This window comes from Sorex fumeus, unplaced genomic scaffold (genome assembly GCF_029834395.1).
Source record: "Sorex fumeus unplaced genomic scaffold, SorFum_2.1 ptg000064l, whole genome shotgun sequence".
Classification (NCBI taxonomy): domain Eukaryota; kingdom Metazoa; phylum Chordata; class Mammalia; order Eulipotyphla; family Soricidae; genus Sorex; species Sorex fumeus.
In genome coordinates this window covers 5,804,951-5,819,472 of record NW_026606121.1, presented here as the reverse complement: position 1 = coordinate 5,819,472, position 14,522 = coordinate 5,804,951, and the positions used below count along the sequence as shown (strand labels likewise).

Below are 14,522 nucleotides of genomic sequence, written 5' to 3'. Positions count from 1 at the left end.
GAAAATCCTGCAGCCAAGGGAGAGCCCAGCTAGGCAAAGGGAGCCTCAGCGCCACCTGCCTGACCTGTCCAGTTGCTGTGCACTGGCTCAGCTGGGTGCTCCATCCTGGGGCGGGCCTCAGCACCCAGCTCTGGAGACCCCACGGCCGCGCTACAGGGTGGCCCCACGCAGAGCCCAGCACAGGGCTCAGCCAACTGCGTGGGAACAAAAGGCTTTTGTTTTGGAAGGTTGGGGTGTAGCCTCTGCTTGGGGCAGTCGCTCAGTGCTGGGGTGTGATAACAGTTTTGCAACAGCCTGTCAGACATACACACACATAGGCTTAGTCACACAGACACACAGACCCATAGTACGCACAGACTTAGTTACGTACAGTGATACAGACACACACAGCTATAGACACAGACACATAGTCACACAGACACAGTCACACAGGCTTAGTCACACAGACATACACTCATAGTATACACATAGTCACGCAGACGCAGTCACACCAACAGTCTGTCTCACACACAGACACAGTTGCACGGTCATAGATACATAGTCTCAGACACTCCTCATCAGTCACACAGACACATTCAGTCCCCAGACACAATCTCAGACACAGTCACAGACACGGAGTCTCACACACATACAGATACACATACAGAGACAGACACACGTGTCTGATGGTGCATGGGGCTGCAGACAGCAGACACAGCCGGGTTCCACTCTCACCCCACCTTTGTCCCTGTCGGGGGGTACCCTGGGCCTCAGGTCGAACCGCAGCGACTTGGACACACCCCCAGGCACACAGCTGGCAATGCCTAGCGGGGGTCGAGTTTTGCATTGTCCATCCATCACCCCGATCAGGGTGCAAGGTCCTGCGGGCAGCAGCCAGGCAGTGTGAGACCCTCAGACGCCACAGGATAGGGCGGGGCCTGGATGGCCTCTCCACGGTCACTGCACTGGGTCAGGTCAGGGTTAGCAGGAGGCGGGACCCACCTCCATCCACTATGCTGCAACAAGGGGGAGGGGGAGCGAGTAGACTCCTGCATCCCCAGGGCCACCCGCTGAGACCTGGGGGGAAGGTGATGGGGAGGGGGGGGGTTGGTGAATGATGGGGAGAGCCAGCCTGTCCTGCATGGCCAGGCTAATACTGTCTGCCTCCCTCTCCCCGCGACCTGGGCACTCTCAGGCTACCAGCTGTTTCCTGACATGCCTGCCCTGGTGACCATGATGCCTGCTGACCAGGCTCAGACCCCCGGTGCTCTTGGGGAGGGAGGGTTGAGGCAGAGGAGGGTGCCAGGGACAGCATTCTGCAGTCCCATGTCCCCAGCACAGGCTGGGTCCCTCAGGCCGGTGGCTTTGTGAGACAATTGGAGGTGTTGAATCTGGCAGAGGCCGTAACTGGAGGCCACAGGCTGGCTGGGTGGCCCTTGGCCTCGAAGAAAGGGGATGGGGCCTTGTTCCTTGTTCTGCTCTCCAGCCATTAAAAACCTCGGAGGGGCCGGGAAGTGGCCCCATAGAGACACAGGAGGCCAGGCCTCGTGGCCATGTCCTCAGCTCCAGGGGGAGACAGCTCTCCAGCATTCTAGCCCTTTTGGGGAGGAACACAGTGGCTGCCTCACAGACCGTCATGCATGGCCCAGTCCTGGTGGCACCCAGGGGCTCCTGCTGCAAGGTCTTGTCTCCCAGTGCCCAGTGCGGGCCCTGGGCGGCCATGGGCCCCGTGGATCCAGACTAAGCCTAAAGGGCAGCTGGAAGTCCCCCTGTGCTGCGTATTGGTGCCTTCCCTGGGCTTGGGGGAGGCTGCGGGGTCTCCTGCTCCCTCTGGCCTGTCTCTGCTGCCTCCTGCAGTGCTCAGCCCAGACTATGGCCATATGGCAGCTAGAAAGGGCCTGGGGTCAGGGCAGTGGGTAGGGAGATCTTGACCCAGATCCAAGATGATGGGGCAGCACCAGGGCCAGCCACTGACCTCTGCAGGGCAGTTGGGCCTGGACTGAAACGGGACTGGTTCCAGGAACCTAGTATATCTGCATTTTATTAGCGCTGTCAGCATCTGAATTTTTAAAATTTTTGTTTTGAATCACACCCAGCAATGCTCAAGGGTTATGGCTCTGCACTCAGGATTACTCCTGGTGGTGACGAAGGGAGCATAGGGGATGCCAGGGATCAAACGTGGGTTTGTTGGTGCAAGGCAAGTGCCTACCTGCTGTACTATTACTCTAGCACAAATATTTTTCACAGCGCTTGTTAGAAAATTATTTGATTTTGTTTTAGGGCCCACATGTGTTAGTGCTCAGAGATAACTCCTGGCAGGCCTCGGGGCCCAAGTGGGGTGCTGGGGATTGTACCCAGGTTGACCAGCCTCACATGCCGCTGGGAGTGAGAAAGGTAGAGAAAGGGATTTTTCTCTCAGGCACCCATGGCAGAGTCCAGCTAGCGAAGAAAACATGGGCCAACACGTCCAGGCCAGGTGTGGGAAGCTTCCATCCCTAGATCAGGACCCGTCTCCAAGCTCGCCCTGCCCCACCCCATGGCACTGCCCACGTCCCATCAATATCACTTTAGTGCAAGAATGTCCTAGAAATGAAACATTGTTTTCTGGAGATTTATCCCATTTGCGGACCCTTTCAAACCGTCCCCATTTCTTAGGCTCTGGGGCCTTGGCCAAGGAACTTGGTTTCTTGAGCCTCCTTGGGGGAAGAGTCAAATCAGCCTGTGGGCAAGGATGAGGCTGGTACCACACGTCCCATCCCACGCCTGCCCTCTGCTAGGGCTTGGGGACAGGACCAGAGTTCCCAGGAGAGGACCTCATGGTGCCTGATGGGTACCATATCCGATGGGTGACATGGCCCTGGTGCTCTGGTAGGGAGGGCACAGGCAGACATTAACTAAGGAGAGGCAACCAATTGGAGAAATTGGGGGACCTATGTTCTAGAACATTGCTTGCCAACTGTTCTAGGGTCTCACTTCCTGCTGCTCCGGTCCAGCACTGGTGGCAGAGGAAGGTACCAAGGCAAGGGGGAAACTGGAGCTGACAGAAGCAGGCTGGGAGGGGGCAGGTTCCGTGCCGGGCAGCTTGGCCTCACCAGCACACGTCTGAGGACTGGCAGGTGGCGTGAGCCCCTCCAGGAAGGGGCCTGTCTTTGTGGGCACCCTCCCGTGTCCTGAGTCCTGGCATCAGGTGTCCTGCAGTGTGGGGTGTGGATGGGCAAGTTGGGGTAGGCCTGCTCTGTCCTGAACGTCTCAGACACTGGATGCACACAGGCCCACCCCCCACGTCGACCCAGAGCTCCTGGGCAGGGTGAGGGCTTCTGCTCCTGGGCTCATGGACCGGGGACGGGCCACGTCCACACTGTCCAGCTTCCACAGGCCCCTCTACATGCCGACTGCACACAAGATCCCCCTCCAGCACCTCATTCTGCCACCCTTAGCCTGGACGCTGTCTCACGAACCTGGTGCTGAGCTTCTACTGGCCGACACAGACCAGTGGCCTGGTCATCAGGACCCTAGGCACCTCAGGCCTCTGCTCAGGCTCCCCGTGACAGGGGCAAGCCAGGCAGGCCACTGGCTGCATAGCCCCTTCTTTCACCTTAAAGACTTCCCGAGCCTGCTGCAGGAATTGGTTGTGTTCTCCAAATCTGTCTGAAGGCCCCAGTGTGATGGCCTCTGGAAGGTGACCAGGTCAAATGAGGTCATGAGGATGGTCCACGGTAGGGAAAACTAGAGTGGCCTTGTTGGCACCCGGTTTCAACTTCCAGCTGAGGCTGCGGCCACAGCCACTGGAGCTGAGAGCCACATGAGCACGTGGGCCAATGGCCAGGGACTGTAACCCCAGCAGTGGGCCCAAACAAAGATGGTGACCACCCAGCCCACACTTCTCCCATGACCCCCACGAGACCTTCACTGTCCAGTTTCCCAGGGCCAGCACTGAGGTCAGAGAGGCATCCACATGCTGGATACCAGGCCTTGTGTCCTTGGCTGGGACTCACTGGCCAACAAAGCCTGTTATTCAAATGGAATCTGAAGACCTGCTTAAGGAACGGCAAGGGTTCTTTGGGATTCCTGAACTCCAGCCCAGGCTCTTCATCACAGCAGAGGGAGCGCCAAGAAGCACCTTAACAGGGGCGTCTCAGACAGTGGGGCTTACAAAGAGGACGGATTCTTTCCCCTTCCACCTCCTGCTGCTACAGGGACCTGCGCTCTTGCAAACAGACACAGCATTTCAAGGGCTGGAAGACAAGCCTTTTCTTCAATAATTTAAGAGAGCACCGAGCCCACAGGCTCCCACTTCATCACTCTCGTTTACATAAAGCTGCACTTCATGTTTACATCAAGTTTACATCAAGGCGCCAAGCGCAGTGGGTCGGCCTGGATTCACAGGAAATCGCGCAGAGGTCAGGCCACGGGGGGGGGGGGGGGGGCCTCAGGGCCGGCACAGGCGTCTCCGGGCGGCGGGCGCAGCGCAGGCTCCCGGTCTCCCCCGGCTCAGAGGTGGGGCAGGCCCCCCCCCCCTCCCCCGGCTCTCCCCTGTGGCTCGGGTGCGGCGCGGCCTCCCCACTCCTCTCCTCTCTCAGCTGGGGCTTGCGCGGGCCGCTCCGGGGGGTCGGCGGCTGCTCAGGGGATGCCCTCCTTCCGCTGGCAGCACTGCGACGGCGGCGCTGACCAGTCGTACTCGTAGGACAGGCGCAGCTGCACCTCGTGCTCGCACAGGCGGCCGAGGCGGGCCAGCGTGCGTGCCTTCTCCAGCATGTCCTCCGGGCTCTGCTTGTGCGTGACCAGATACTGGTTGCTGCAGCCGCGGGACCGGTACTCGGTATCGAAGCGCGGGTCGTGCTCGCGCTGCACGTCCACGGGCGCCAGCCAGGCGCCCAGCGACACGTCCTCACTGTGCCAGGCGCGCAGGTAGGCGCGGCTAAGGCGCAGGTAGTGCACCAGGTCGGCCGAGAGCACGTAGCCGCCGCCCAGCGCGTAGGGCAGGTAGTAGTCGCAGAGCTGCCAGGAGGCCTCGCGCCAGCGGCCCCCCGGCTTCACGCGCCCGCGGCCAGAGAAGAAGCCCCAGTAGAGGCGGCGGCGCCTCGCGGGATCGCGCGCGCGCAGCTCGGCCAGCATGGCGTCCAGCCGCACGAACGAGTCGTCGTCCGCCTTGAGCACGAACTCGAAGGCCACGTGCTCGTCCAGCCAGCTGAGCATGGCCAGCACCTTGGCCGTGAGGTTCTCGTAGGCGTCGCGCAGCGCGGGCAGCAGCAGCAGGTCCCCGTGGCGCGCCTGCTCGCGCTCCAGCGCGCGCCGCTCGCCGGCGCCCAGGCCGCGCGTGCCCACGGCGAAGCGCGCCCACACGGCCCCGGGCGGCCCGCGCCGCGCCGCCGCCAGCCACGTGCTACGGATGGCGGCGCGGCGCTCGGTCGCGCGCGGCGCGCTGGCCACCAGCACGGCCAGGAAGGCGTTGGCGGCGGGCGCGGGTGCGGGCGTGGCGCGGGGCGCGTCGGCCGCGCAGCGCGCCAGGTAGAGCAGCGCGGCGCCGCCCAGCGCCAGGCCGCCCAGGGCCAGCGCCGCGCGGCGCCGCCACGCGCGCCGCGGCAGCTTCATGGCGGGGCCGGGCGGGCACCGCGCAGGCGCCGTTGCGGCCTGTCACGTGGCGGCGCCCGCTTCCGCCCGGAAGCAAGATGGCGCCGTCCCGCCCCGCCCGCCCCGCCCCTGCCCGGAAGCAAGATGGCGGCGGCCTGAGTGGGCCGGCCGGGCGTCGGGGTTGCCGCGGTGAGTGCGGGGCCGGCGGGCCGTGGGGGCGTCTGTCGCCGGCGCATGCGGCCGCCCCTGCCCGGGCCCCCCGCGCCCGCCGGCGGCTCCGGAGTCTCCGTGACGTTGGCCGCACCCGGGGGCGCGGGGCCCGCCGGGACTGGCGCAGCTAAGGCCCGGCACGGGCCGGCGTTCGCGCCCGCCCGTGGGTGCGCGGGGACCCCCGCCGTGCGCGCTCGCGCGGGGGTAGCGCCGTGGGGAGGCGGAGGGCTGGCCGCCGGGGGTACGGTCGCCCCGCCAGGATGTGTGCCCAGGGCTGCGGTGAGGCGGGAGCTTCCTGTCTTGTGGGAAACCGGGGGCGGTGGGCAGTGCCGGACTGGCCCCAAGGTCATCCGGGCCTAGAGGGGAGGGGCCCGGCTGCGGCAGGCCTGGGCCGCCAGTGCCCCCCGACCCAGTATTCCCTGTGTCCGCAGAAACCGTCTTTCCGGGAAGTGTCGGAGGCGTTGTCGGACAGCAGCTCCGGGCCACTCATCGGCTGCTGGGGGCCTGTGGGTGCACAGGTGGGCCGGGGGGCTAAGGGGCGAACCTGCTCGGTCCGGCCTGGTGCTCCGATGCAGCCCCGCCACACTCCCTCACCTGTCCGCCCCCTCCCCAGCTCCTCCCGGGCCCAGCCGGCCATGGCGTGTAGACTGGCCCCGCTGGGCAGCCCGCTTCCTCGCTGCCTCTGGCTCCTGGGGCTCGTGCTGCTGATGCGCGCCTCTGCACGGCCTGCCAACCACTCTTCTGCTCGGGACCGAGCCAGCAGAGACGAGCACGAGATCCTGCCCCCTGACCACCTGAACGGGGTGAAGCTCGAGCTGGACGGGCACCTCAACAAGGACTTCCATCAGGAGGTGTTCCTGGGGAAGGACACGGACGGGTTTGAGGAGGATGCCGAGCCGCGCAAGAGCAGGCGGAAGCTGATGGTCATCTTCTCCAAGTAGGCACCGACCCTGCCTGCCCACGTGCACTAGGAGTCTGCGTGGCTCATGTGTGCCGGGCACACACTGGCAGTCTGTGCTACACAAGCACACTCACTACGTGCTCGTTGAGCACACTCAGAGATCCCCTGTGCCGTGTACACACACGTCACGTGTGTGTGTGAGCATGCAGAGATCGTGTCATGAACACAGTTGTGTGAGCGCACGGAGATCATACGTGTATTGAACTTAAACAGAGATAACCTGTTCTGTTAACGTAGAGATCACACGTTCCATGTGTATGTGAACACATGCAGATTACCTGTGTGCAGTGAGCACACAGGTATGGTGTTATTGAATGGTGGTGATCACACGTGACTTAAACACATGCTGTGAGCACATATGGGTCACTTGTGCATTGAGCATGCAGAGCTCACTGTGCTGCCAGCATGAGACAGACCTGGGACATGGGCAAAGGGGACACAGGATTCGGGCGTAGAACACGGGGACTAATGGACACAGGTCACTGGGGCCTTTTTGCAGGGCAGGGTTTAGGTCGCAGGCCTTGGGGCAGAGTGTCTGGGCGGAGGACCTGAGGGCCGCCAGGACAGGCTGCTGAGGCCCTGAGGACTTGGAGATGCAGGTGGGTGTGACTTCCCCTGACTTGGGGTGAGGGCTGTAGTGCCTTTGGGCCCAGCTGCCCCGGTGGTGAAGGAGGCTCCCTGGGTCCGTGGTGCCTGGTGCCCACTGCAGCTAGCATCTGCACGGAGCAGCCTGGCTGCGCCCCAGAGCCCTCTGTAGAAGGGCGGGGCATTCCCACACAGGAGCCAGCTCTTGCCAGCACCACCTGAGCTGTGGGCCCTGTCCTGACAATTTCTCTGAGCTCAGGACCCCCACACAGGCAGGCAGTGCACATTGCATCCCTCACTTCCATCTTGGGGGCCACCTGGTGAGCTGACTGCTCTGGCTTTTCATCCCTGTCAGGTGTCTCCGCCTTGTCACTCCAGCATGGCCCACTTAAGGTGGGGCTCCAGCTGAAGGTGGGACTGAAGGTTGTCTGTCCCCCCGGTTGTCCCGACATGTCCCTGTGGCCTGGAGCTCTTGGTCACAAGCTTCTGTCCCTGTGTCCGCAGGGTGGATGCTGACACCGACAGGAGGATCAGTGCCCAGGAGATGCAGCGCTGGATCATGGCCAAGTCTGCCGAGCACCTGCGGGAGGCTGTGCAGGAGAGCCGGGCACACTTTCACGCCGTGGACCCCGATGGGGATGGTGAGGTGGGGCCCACCCAGCCCGGACGTGGCTGCAGCGCAGGAACCTGGGACAGGAAGCAGGAGGGAGGCACACCCAGCTGACTTTGCAGGCTGGTGTGGCAGTGGGGGTGGGTCCCTCAGTGGATGTGGGTGTGGGTGTTGGAGAGAGAGAGAGTGTGTGTGTGTGTACAGGTGTGGGTGTGGATTCTGGTGTGTGGGTATGGGAGTGGGTGTGTGGGTGTGTATGGGGGATCTCTCAGTGTGGAGTGGAAGTGTGTGGGTACGGGTGTGGGTGTTGGAGGGGGTGCAGGTGTGTGTGTGGGGGGAGGTGCAGGTGTGGGTGTGGATGCAAGTATATGAGTGGGTGGTGTGAATTCACAAAGTAAACCGTGGGGGATGCGCCTTGCGTCCGGTGGCCCAGAACTGCCTCTCTGCTTCCCCAGGGCTCCCCGACAGGGAGATGGGGAGACAGGGACCACAGTCTGATTGTGAAAACTGCCTGTTTAATGCAGTGCTGCTAGCATACTTACAGAACATCTGAAAAGGGAGGTTGAGGTAAGGATAGGTGTGATTGGTCATTTACATAGATAAACATTTGGCAGAGGAAATTAAATTCTCTTGGGGAGATCAGCTCAAGGAGACACTCTGTCTCGTTGAGACTTTGTTGTTATCTTTCCCTCTGATTGTATATGTTATCAATACTTGCAGTTGTTTGGATAAACACAGTAAGAGACAAAGATCCCAACACTGAGTTCTCTGGGATGAGAACAAGCAAGGCTTTTACCGTAAATCCCAGACTAAATCCTCAGACCAGTTCAGCTTGTCCTTCCTCATGGGAGTACTGTCTCTTAAGTTGTACCAGCTTGCATCAAGACCATGCATTTTTATGCTTTCTAGACTGTCCCATTTCGATGCCCGGTAGCTTTGCCACTCGCCCCGGGACCATCCCAGTCCCACGGCGGGACCTCCCTTTAGGTGTGTTAGGAACTACAGCAACTGAAACCTGAGTCAAGTAATTCTGACCAAGTAATTATGCCCAGGAACAGGTATATTTCAGAGAGATTTCAGCAGAAGTTGATTTCAGAGCCAAACAACTCCCAAATATTAGGAGTTGATTAATGGTCTTCCTGCGTTTAACCAAAGAACATTGCTCTATAGTAAATATAAAAAGGCTATAGGGAAATAGAAAAGCAGGTACATTTATACAGCACTTCAAATACAAAACAGTACAAATTCGAGTTCAGAATTACCAGAAAGTTTTGGCTTATGGGCTAGAGCAATAGCACAGCAGGTAGGGGGTTTGCCTTGCACATGTCCGATGGATTCGATTCCCAGCATCCCATATGGTCAGGAGTAATTCCTGAGTGCAGAGCCAGGAGTAACCCCTGTACATCTCCGGTTGTGACCCAAAAAGCAAGAAAAAAAAACCCTTTTTGGCTTACAAGTAATCAAGACTGACTGGGGAACTGTGACAATGAGCAGCAAAATACAAGGGAAAGGTTAAAGATAAACTTTAGTTAGGGATGCTAGCAAGGGCAAGCAATTAAACTTCTCTGGGAGGAAGAAAGGGGGCAATTTACTGATGAAGCCTAAAGCACTTAGGGTTGATATCTAACCAGTGGAGGGTCCCTCCGTGGGTGCAGGTATGTGTGGGTACAGGTGTGTGTGGGTGTGGGTATGTGTAGGTGTAGGTGTGTGTGTGGGCATGGGCATGGTGGGGGTATATGTGGGTGTCTCCTACAACTGCCCCCGGTTTTGGCTCTCTCTTCTCGGGGCCTGGTGCATGGTGCAGCGTGCGCCCTCCCTGCTGTCCTGGCCCCTAGTGGCCTGTGTGGCTCCCTGTCATGCAAGGCGATTTGATTGAGTCGCTCGTGTCCCGGCTGCTCACGGCCGCCTTGCTGGGTCGGTCCCCTGATCTGGTGGGCCGGTGTCCCGCAGGCCGCGTGTCATGGGACGAGTACAAGGTGAAGTTCTTGGTGAGCAAAGGCCATGATGAGGCAGAAGTGGCCGAGAAGATGAGGAACCATGAGGAGCTGAAGGTGGATGAGGAGAGTGAGTGTCCATCTCGCGCCCGGCCCTGGGGAGGAGCAGGAGGGTGGCCGGTGTGGGACGTGCCCCAAGCCAGAAGCCAGGACAGCTTTGTGGTGTCTGGGGTGCGGGTGTGGGAGGCCGCGTCCAGCATGGCTGAGTCTCCCTCACCCCTGGGACCTGTTCCCACTCCCATGAGCCAGGAATGTGACCTGGCACTCGGCTGTCCCTTGTCAAGGCCGGGTGGTCCTGTGGGAGTCTCAGGCAGCTCGCGAGCACATGGCTTGTCTCCCCCTGCGGTAGCTTTGCTGAGGGATCCGCAGTGCCAGGCCTTCCTGTCTCGGGCTAGCATCCCACCCAGTAGCCTGGGCAGTACAGGGGGCACGCATTTTCTGGGGTTGTGAGCAACTGTGAGGAGTGCCCACGTGGGTGTCCCACCTGTGCCTGCGTGCTACCCTGCCTATCAGGTGGGACATCAGCAGGTCCCCTCTGCCTGGCCCACAGGTGGGGCTCAGATTCTATCCAGAGCGCCTCCTGCATCTCGAGGTGTCGCCGCATGGCTGTGCACACAGACTGGAGTGGGCAGCGCCCAGTTGCAGGGCTCGTGGGCCCTTGGTGTCCGGTCAGGCTGGGCTGGGTGCTGCAGGCTCCCTGCGCTATAGCCGGGAGTCAGGTGGTTCTCGCGGGCCCTTCCTGGTGGGCTGCACGGTCTGCGTGCGGAGGGAGGGGACTGCATTGTCCCTGAGGCCATCCAGGGGGTGAGGAGCCCAGCTGTCCCTGCTGCTGGGATGTGGCCTCTCACTGTCCACCTTTGATTCCCCGGGGTACCCTTGCAGTTGGTGAGCCCCACCCCGTGGTGTGCCTGGGCTATGGGTGGGGTCGTAGGCAGGGCCACAATGAGGGCAGGGGGCAGGGGTCTCCGTGCTGGGAGCTCCCACCCTGCTGTCCCTTTAGGCTGCCCTTTGTGGCCACGAGCCTGCTTCCTAGAGTGAGGATCAGCCCAGCCATCCTGTGGACATGTCCTGGGGTTCCTGGAGGTTCCCGGGGTGCCTCTGTGGGGGCGTCCGCCTCTCAGAGTGACTCGAGGGCCACTATCAGAGCCCAGGGGCAGCATGTGGCTTCCCTGCTGGCTTGTCCCTGATGGGCAGCACCCCCAGCCCACTTGGATGGGTGGGTACAGCAGTGTCCCCCCAGGACAACGTATAGCTGGGTGTCCCTGCACCCTGGGGACCCCTCCGGGTGCAGAAACACCTGCTGGCCCCTCCTGTGCACATAGGCCTTCCTTGTCCCTGCTCTTCCGTGCCCAGCGTGAGACAGCCGGTAGTCCAGGGCGCTGGGGGTCACGACCCTGTGGAAGCTTCCGGCAGGTGTCGAAGTGCTGGGTACCTATGCTGCTCCCTTCTCAGCACAGGAAGTCCTGGAGAACCTCAAGGACCGCTGGTACCAGGCGGACAACCCCCCCTCGGACCTGCTGCTGACCGAGGACGAGTTCCTGTCCTTCCTGCACCCCGAGCACAGCCGTGGCATGCTGAAGTTCATGGTCAAGGAGATCGTGCGGGACCTGGGTGAGGCCCGGCGGGGCTGCTCCTGTGCCATCCCGGGTCTGGCTGCGGCTGGGCCCTGGGAGGCGCCAACGCTGCTCCCTCCTTCCTGCAGACCAGGACGGAGACAAGCTCCTGTCCCTGTCTGAGTTCATCTCCCTGCCGGTGGGCACCGTGGAGAACCAGCAGGGCCAGGACATCGACGACCACTGGGTCCGAGACAGGAAGCGTGAGTTTGAGGAGCTCATCGATGCCGACCACAATGGGATTGTGACCATGGAGGAGCTGGAGGTACAGGAGGACACGGGCCAGAGAGACGTGGGGGGACGTGGGGGGCCAGGGGACTGGGGGGATGCGGAGGCCGCGGGGGACTGGGGGCGCGGAGGTCAGGGGACTGGGGGACATGAAGACTGGGGGATGCAGAGGCTGGGGGGGATCTGAGGGACTGGGGGACGCGGAGATTGGGGAACGCAGAGGCTGGGGGGGATGTGGGGGACTGGAGACGCGGAGCCAGGGAACTGGGGGACACAGAGGCAAGGGGACTGGGGGACACGAAGACTGGGGGACGCAGAGGCTGGTGGGGGATGTGGGGGGACTGAGGGACACGGAGGCCAGGGGATTGAGGGACGTGAAGACCGGGGGACTGGGGGATGCGGAGGCCTGGGGACTGGGGGCCGGGGGGCCTTGTCGAGGGGCCCTGTAGACAGGCTCTAGCTGTCGCTGAGGAAAGGGGGCAGGAAATGAGCTGAGTGTTGGGTACTGGGCACTCAGAAGGCCTCAGGTTGCAGCCTCACTTGCCCACTTGGTGCTGAAAAGTTGGCCATGCTTTGCGGGCTCGTTCCCTCCATGCCCCAGCTCTGTGGGTCCCCCTTTTCCTCTGTGGTAGGGGACATCCCAGTGAGGATGGGGTAGCAGCATGGCACACACACCATGCTAACAGCAGGCTGGCTGAGCCACATCCAGAACATTCCCCAGTGCCCTGCTGCTCTGGCCACGCAGCGCTCAGCAGGGGGACTTTGCTCGGCTGGTCATGGGTCAGTCTCGGGCATGGGCACGGGCCGCTGGGTGTGGCTGGACGGCAGGGCTGACTGGGAGCCTTGCAGAGCTACATGGACCCCATGAATGAGTACAGCGCTCTCAACGAGGCCAAGCAGATGATCGCCATCGCAGATGAGAACCAGAACCAGCACCTGGAGCCCGAGGAGGTGCTGAAGTACAGCGAGTTCTTCACGGGCAGCAAGCTGGTGGACTATGCCCGCAACGTACACGAGGAGTTCTGAGGCCGCCTCCTGTGCTTGGAGCCGGCCCTGTGGCGGGCTGAGACCACAGGCACAGCTGCTCCTGCTGGTCCCAGGAGAACTGAAAGTGGAGACGAACAGGGAGGCTTTGGGTGCCCGTGTCTGCGGCAAGCCCTGGGGTGCTGGGGGCTGTCCGTCCTAACGGTCTCTAGAAGAACGGAGACTCAGTGACCAGAGTCAGCAGATTCATGTTCAAGGAGAGCTGCCTTTTTCTCCCAGTTGCATTTCTTTGATGATAAACACACAAAATAATTTGGATCATTTGTGGGCTGGTGGCTTTCAGGGCCGGTGGGGGTGGGGGTGGGTAATCTTGGGACCCCCCCCAAGACCTGAGCTCTGGGGCCCACCAGCTGCAGCTGTGTGGGGGAACTGGGCGAGGGACTGGGGCATATATGCATGCAGCAGCTAGAGAGGCAGGTCGTGGGGGTCCTCAGGGCAAGGTTGGGGGTCCAGGCTCCAGAGTGAAGTGAGCGGGGCGCCTCAGAGTAGGAGGCCTTTTGCCTGTAAACCACACCTCTCCTCCATGGGGTCAGGTGGGCCTGAGCTTGGGCAGTGGAGGAGGAGGGAGGATATGTGGCCCGCCGGGTCATCCCAGGGCACCATTGAGGGATCACCCCACCTGGGCTGGTTTCGGGAGCGGCCGTGTGGAGGGGCTAGCTGACTGTGGGCACCAACCCTCAGCCTGCCCTGCTCTGGGCCATGTGGCCTTGGATGGCCCTGGGAGGCAGCTCTGACCCGGCCACCCCTGTCTGAGCTGCAGAGGGGAGCCGGTCTCTACAAACTGCTCCTCAGCTCACTGCCATGGGTGGGCCCTGCCACACCACCGCATCCACCTTGCTGGCAGCACCCTGTGGAATTCCCCAAAGGAGGCCCTGAGGAAGTGCCTCACCTGTGTGGTTGGTGGGAAATTCCGGCACCGCCCCCACCTGAAACCTCACAACTGGCGACTCAGCAGATCCTCAGGGGCTCAGGCTGATGGGAAGCTGCACGCGTGTCTGTGCCAAGGGGCGCGGAGGTGACGTGTGTGCTGCTGTAGACAGGTGCTTGTGGCATGAGTGAACAGTGTGTCATGGAGCGATGAGCGTACCGTGTACACAGTTTACTGTACATGTCCTTGCACATGCTTACAGTAGGCGTGCTCAGACACATCGTGCACATGTGTGTGTGCATGAATGCCATTTGCCGGGAGTCCAAGGCCCCGACAAGAGGCAGGACAGTGGGGCTGGTGCAGATCCCGGGGTGTGGGCCTCCTGCTCACATCTGCTGAGTTTCTCCTCAGAGGCTCCCATACCCACGTTCCACCCACAGGAGCGGCCCCCGGGGGTGGCTGTACAGCCCCCGCAGCCGTCCAGGCCTGGGCTGGCATTCAGGGTGGAGGTGCCTGGAGTCCCCGAGCCCCTGTGTCTCTGAGCTTGGACCTGCCTGAGCTTGGACCCGGAGCCTGTGTCCACGCTGGGCTTTGCACAGGCGGTGTAACCGTGTGCTCTTCTCGCTCCCAGCTGCCGGCCATTTGTGGGTCCCTACCCATCAGGGCGCTGCAGATAGGGGTCAGAGGTCTGAGGCTGAGGACCCCCTGGGTGGTGGCACCAGAAGGCCCCTGTGGAGGGCACCCAGATCCCAGCCCATTATCAGCACCAGCCTGAGGGGGCACAGGTGCCCTCAGGGTTCTCACCCCACCCCCTCTGCTCCTTGTCCCTCCTCCTCCCGCCCTCCCCTCCCCGCAGCCC

At 61.7% G+C, this 14,522-nt stretch overlaps 2 protein-coding genes across 2 annotated transcripts; one reads left to right on the top strand and one right to left on the bottom strand.

Moving 5' to 3' along the window:
- Window positions 1-4,538: 4,538 nt before the first annotated feature.
- Window positions 4,539-5,587, bottom strand: B3GALT6 (beta-1,3-galactosyltransferase 6). The gene has a single exon (XM_056128384.1). The coding sequence runs from the start codon at window positions 5,569-5,571 to the stop codon at window positions 4,600-4,602; it is 972 nt and encodes a 323-aa protein (XP_055984359.1). The 5' UTR covers window positions 5,572-5,587; the 3' UTR covers window positions 4,539-4,599.
- A 90-nt stretch (window positions 5,588-5,677) lies between these two features.
- Window positions 5,678-13,053, top strand: SDF4 (stromal cell derived factor 4). The gene is made up of 8 exons (XM_056128383.1): window positions 5,678-5,739; window positions 6,192-6,278; window positions 6,374-6,697; window positions 7,811-7,947; window positions 9,867-9,980; window positions 11,363-11,521; window positions 11,613-11,788; window positions 12,601-13,053. Exons 3-8 carry the CDS (start codon window positions 6,396-6,398, stop codon window positions 12,775-12,777), a joined length of 1,065 nt encoding a protein of 354 aa, XP_055984358.1. The 5' UTR covers window positions 5,678-5,739; window positions 6,192-6,278; window positions 6,374-6,395; the 3' UTR covers window positions 12,778-13,053.
- The last annotated feature ends 1,469 nt before the right edge of the window (window positions 13,054-14,522 follow it).